At 40.8% G+C, this 4,976-nt stretch overlaps 2 protein-coding genes across 2 annotated transcripts; both read right to left on the reverse strand.

Annotated features, from left to right (window-relative positions):
- Positions 1-247: 247 nt before the first annotated feature.
- On the reverse strand, positions 248-1,479 carry LOC122036361 (agamous-like MADS-box protein AGL19). Its single transcript, XM_042595657.1, has one exon. It carries the CDS (start codon positions 1,382-1,384, stop codon positions 248-250), a length of 1,137 nt encoding a protein of 378 aa, XP_042451591.1. The 5' UTR covers positions 1,385-1,479.
- Positions 1,480-1,581: 102 nt separating this feature from the next.
- Positions 1,582-4,472, reverse strand: LOC122036362 (plastidal glycolate/glycerate translocator 1, chloroplastic-like). The gene is made up of 6 exons (XM_042595658.1): positions 4,018-4,472; positions 3,796-3,911; positions 3,323-3,432; positions 3,058-3,235; positions 2,561-2,690; positions 1,582-1,880 (listed from the first exon to the last, which is right to left on the reverse strand). Exons 1-6 carry the CDS (start codon positions 4,203-4,205, stop codon positions 1,730-1,732), a joined length of 873 nt encoding a protein of 290 aa, XP_042451592.1. The 5' UTR covers positions 4,206-4,472; the 3' UTR covers positions 1,582-1,729.
- Between the last annotated feature and the right edge of the window lie 504 nt (positions 4,473-4,976).

A 4,976-nucleotide genomic window follows, 5' to 3' on the forward strand; every position in this document is an offset into this window, starting at 1 on the left:
GTGTTTTTTTTTTTTAAGAAATAATGTTCATAACGCATTTCATATGGAATCCTGCAGTGACCACAGTCCAAACATACCGCACTGTTTTAAAAATCGAGTGCAAGAATGATACATGAATGCAAGAATCATGAATGAATGCAAGCACGAAGAATTCCGAGTACAAATCAAATGTTTTTTGTTTTGGTCTAAAACAAATCAGTGGTATAATAATATGCACATGACGCAATCAATTCGTCAGTATCCCTGATCAGCAGTCGAAGTGGCTGTTGAAGAGGACCAACGGAGCTTGCCACGGAGGGTGATCCTGCTCCACTGACTCGGGCTCAAAGCAAGACAATGGCACGGCGCCAAACATTTTCTCCACGAATCCCATCCATGGATCCACGGCCTCCTCAGAAATGCAGCATAAAGCCATGTCTTCTTGTCGGCCAACCTGATCAATGCAGCATAAAGCTATGACTTCTTGTTCCCCAACATCCCACGGCTCCTGATCAATGCACGGCTCCTGATCAATGCAGCTTAATGCCCCAACATCCCACGGCTCCTGATCAATGCACGGCTCCTGATCAATGCAGCTTAATGCCCCAACATCCCACGGCTCCTGATCAATGCAGCTTAATGCCCTGGCTTCTTGTTCCCCGACGTCGGCGAACGGTGCAATTTCGCCGGCGCTCAAGGCCTCCACGAGCCAGTTTAGGGTTTCGTCCTCCGCCACTGTCTCCACCGTGCCTACCGCCTGTTCGACCGCCTGCAGCGGCGGCAACACAAATCCTATCCATGGATCCTCCGCCATGTCCACCACCTGTTCGGCCGCCTGCCACGGCGTCTTCACAAATTCTATCGATGGACCCACCGCCATGCCCACCACCTGTTCGACCGCCTGCCGAGGCGGCTCCACCGCGGTCCTCGCCTTCTCCCTCTCGACCCTGTTGCGCACCAGCGCCAGCTTTATCTCCGCCAACCGCACGAGCTCCGCGGCCTGCTCGATGCCCACGTCGCACATCCTCCATCCGCCGCCGGACAGCATTTCGTGCATGAGCAGGCTCGCCTCCAGCTCCCTGTTGCCGCGATCCTGCCGGCTGAGCTGCTCCCGCAGCTTGGCCGCCCGCTGGCGGAGGAACCCTTCCTGGTCCGTCTTCTTGCGATTCTGATCCGATTCCGGCACCGCCCTGAACCGCGCCGCCACGCGCGCCGTCTCCGCAGGCGAAGGCCACGCCTCCGGCGCCTCATCCTCCGGTCCGTAGACGACGGCACAGGCGTCGATGGCGCAGAGGGTGGCGAGCTCGCTCACCTTCTTGAGTAGACTCTGCTTCCGTTTCTTGAAGGTGGTGCGGCGCGTGGCGTCGTGCGCGATCCACCCGAGCGTAACCTTCTTCCTCGCCATTCTATTCTGCAATTAACCTTCTCCTATGACATCCAAGCCTAATTTATAGGCAACGGCCTACTCCTAATTCCCATGGGATTGAGAAAGAATCTTTGATTGGCAAAATATTTTGCAACGGTCACATATTCTTCTAGATTTGCATTAATTCTGGACAATATTAACAAGCAAAAAAAAAAAAAAAAAAAAAAACCAAATCCTTGTAAGTATAATTTTTCCACTTTATTTTTAGATGGTTACACTGTTAATGTACAAGAGGCATTTCAGTTTGGAGAAAAATGCCAGAGGATTTCATTCATCTCGTCGATGTAACGGAATGATCAAATGCGTGTGCACAGAAGATATTTCTCAACCAACTATAAACAGAAGGCTTTGTCTTACAATTGGAACAGAGCAAATCAATGATCCACAGATTCCAGTTAATGCATAAGCAATGGCACAGAACGGAAGTGCCTCCGGTTCCTTTGCAGACAGTGCTGCTGTCCCTAATCCATGAGCACTGATAAAGAAAACGCAGGCAATGATTAGTGCAAGAATATTTAATCCCAAATAGCTGGGACACTATTACAATACAAAGTGCAAGAATGCATAATCATGCAAATATTATATGCTCAATTGGAGAAATTCCAAGAAATACTAGACACAAATAGAGAGTGGAATCTCATAACAAGTTACTTATTCATAACGCTGTTACAACTTAAACTTCATCTTCCTGTTTTTGGAAAACTTTCATATCTAATTTTTGAAATTTTCCTCAATGAACCCAATGGTAGAATATTTTTCTCATAATTAAAATACCATGAAATTCCTTAGCAGTTCAATAAAGTACCAGAATCAAGACTAAAAGCACAATTTTAAAAATACCAATGAATGGCATTTACCTTGAAGCAAGGAATGAAAAGTTTAAACCAAGAAGATTAACAGAAAAACAATAAACTATATATCTCAGGATGGTTGAATGCTATGAACAATAATTCAACTTGTGAGAAACTTTGACAAGAATCTATCGTCAGTTAATTGTGAGCTTTCCAAACCCCATTTGATTTCAGAATTATATTTCTAAGTGTTCTAAAAACTCTAATTAATCATAATATACTAAACAAGATTTCTAATGCTGTTACAGGTGTTTATAAATCACATCAAGCTGATGTAAGTCTGTAGGAGGGCTTTAGTTAATACCTAGAAGCTGTTGCTATTCCTCTAGCAATAGGATCATCAAGGCGGAGTTTATCCATTACAGTTTGCACAAAGTTTGCTCCCACCACACCAGTTAGAACTACCGCTGCAGCAGTCAGAGATGGATTTGCACCTATAAGCACACATATCGCATAATTCAGTGATAGCCAAGATCAATATATGCTTAAGAAAAGGAAACAAGAGAATCTCATCTGCTATATAGTTGTGTCATGTTCAATGCAACAGCATAGAAATTGCTGACATTTAACTTATAAATCTAGTACTGATTCAAAGAAAACCATCTAAACTGCAGTAGTTTGATTGCAGGCCTTAATCATGTTTATAAAAACAAACAAGGAAAATGAGAAATGGCTGCAAATTAACTTATAAATGTAGTACCAACTCTTGGAATAAAAAACATCTCGAGTGCAGTAGTTTAATTGTATGTCTTAACAGGTTCTAATCACAAAATATAGTTATTGTTAGTGTCAAGAGTGTACCTTCAAAGAAAGACACTATGCTCAAGGCTAATGCCACTGTTATACACCTTGGTAGGATGGAAATGGTTAAATTTGGTTCTAGCCCAACAAGACGCCCTATGATTGCAGTTGAGTACAGAGAGAAAATAGTTGCAAAAATCACTGATGAGAAGATCTCAGCAGCATGTCTCTTGACAAGCTACTAGCCAAGAACACATGAGAAACTGTCAGCATAATAGTTCATATCTTAAGAAATTAAAAATGGGTTAGAGGCTGAAGACAATACCTTTCTTTGTTTAAACATAGAAAAGGCGAATGAAATTATAACAGATCCAAGAAAGCCCATAAGAATATCACCAGCTCCAGGATTTGATGACATTTTTGTAAGGTAATCAGCTGCAAAAATCAACAAAAAGCTTACAAACATAAAAACACAACATTAAAAGCAGGCTTCTGATTAGTAAAAGATGAAAAGAGAAAACTGCCTGGTGCAAATCCTTCTTGGTAAAGCTGTAGGGACAAGTATTTACAATTTTAGTTGGTTGTAACTCATTTGCTCTAAAGCCCAAAAATCAGAAAAAAGTCAAAACTTTGAGCAACACCAACAAGTTGATGAAAGTGGCAAAAGTATAGCGCAAAACCTTCACTTTTACCAATAAAAATAATATAAATCAAGGATTTGTAGTCCCAAATCTACCAACTGTCAGATGACTACAACTAAGCCAACATAACTTGGATTGAAAGAAGAAAGCAATGAACCTAGGACAGCATCCAAGCTACTCTTTGAGAAATATCCATAAGTTACAGCTGCCAGATCAGCAGAGAGTGCACAACAGATAATTGGGTGGAATACCTTCTTCACATTAAATGGTAACCTGAGACAAAAGAATGGTAGCTCTATTAGCTGTTCATACTCCAAAATATCGCCATAAGAGAAGTTTGTTTTAGTTTAAAATATATATATATACAGAAGTTTATTACCCAGAACCAACCATGTATCCCAAGACTGTTGCAGCTAGCAAGAACGGGAGGCATGTCCTTGCACTTGTACCAAGTGCTGTTGGATTAACATAAGCAAGAACAAATGTTGAAAGGAAAATAGAAGCCCAAGTCCAAAGCTCAACATTTGAAAATGGAGAGGCTTTTGGCATGGGTTCAGCTGGTATCATTTCTGTTTTTACAAGTTTTCTCACAGTTATTGCTGTTTGACCTGCAACAGAAAGCGACGCCAACCAGCCACCAACTGGAAATAGAAAATGATTTGTCTTTAAATACAGATCACTCGATGCAATAAAAATGTAGTTATCTAAATTTTATACTTAGCTGCCTTCTTAAATTAATATTGACATTTTTGCAATCCTATTCCCAAAATTTACAAAAAACCCCTTATTGTGAAGAAAGGAGCTGGGTTCACTTGACAATTTCTACTCATAAATTGGATAACTGTAATTGGAAAAAGAAATTAGAAAGGAAGGTGCAGAGGGGAAAATCAAATCGATTAGAGAGGAAAACATTTAAAGAAAATAAAACTCTTCTCAAACAATGTTCTGAATAATACAACATCACAGTGAAACAGAGTGTTCAATATGATCAGAGAATAAAGAACCATGTTTCTGGTACCATATGCAACTTTCGAGGTGCCCCTTTCCCAACTCTTTGGAAAAGACTTCAGTAATACTACTCTGTATTCATTTTAATCCTAAAGACTATCAAAAGAACAATAGGCAGTCTAAAAAAAACAAAATTATGTACTGGCATGTATTGGTTCCACTCAATTGATCAAATCATTCCTCAATTTTATTTCCTATTAGATTTACTCTAAATCCTTTTTTCAATAAAATCAGTTTTCTTTTCAAGAGACACAACTTGTAGTCACTGTACACCACCACCTCTCTACCATCACTTGTTTCTCCTCTTTTTGCTTTCAGCAAGACTCTCAT

Source organism: Zingiber officinale, unplaced genomic scaffold (assembly GCF_018446385.1).
Source record: "Zingiber officinale cultivar Zhangliang unplaced genomic scaffold, Zo_v1.1 ctg145, whole genome shotgun sequence".
NCBI lineage: Eukaryota > Viridiplantae > Streptophyta > Magnoliopsida > Zingiberales > Zingiberaceae > Zingiber > Zingiber officinale.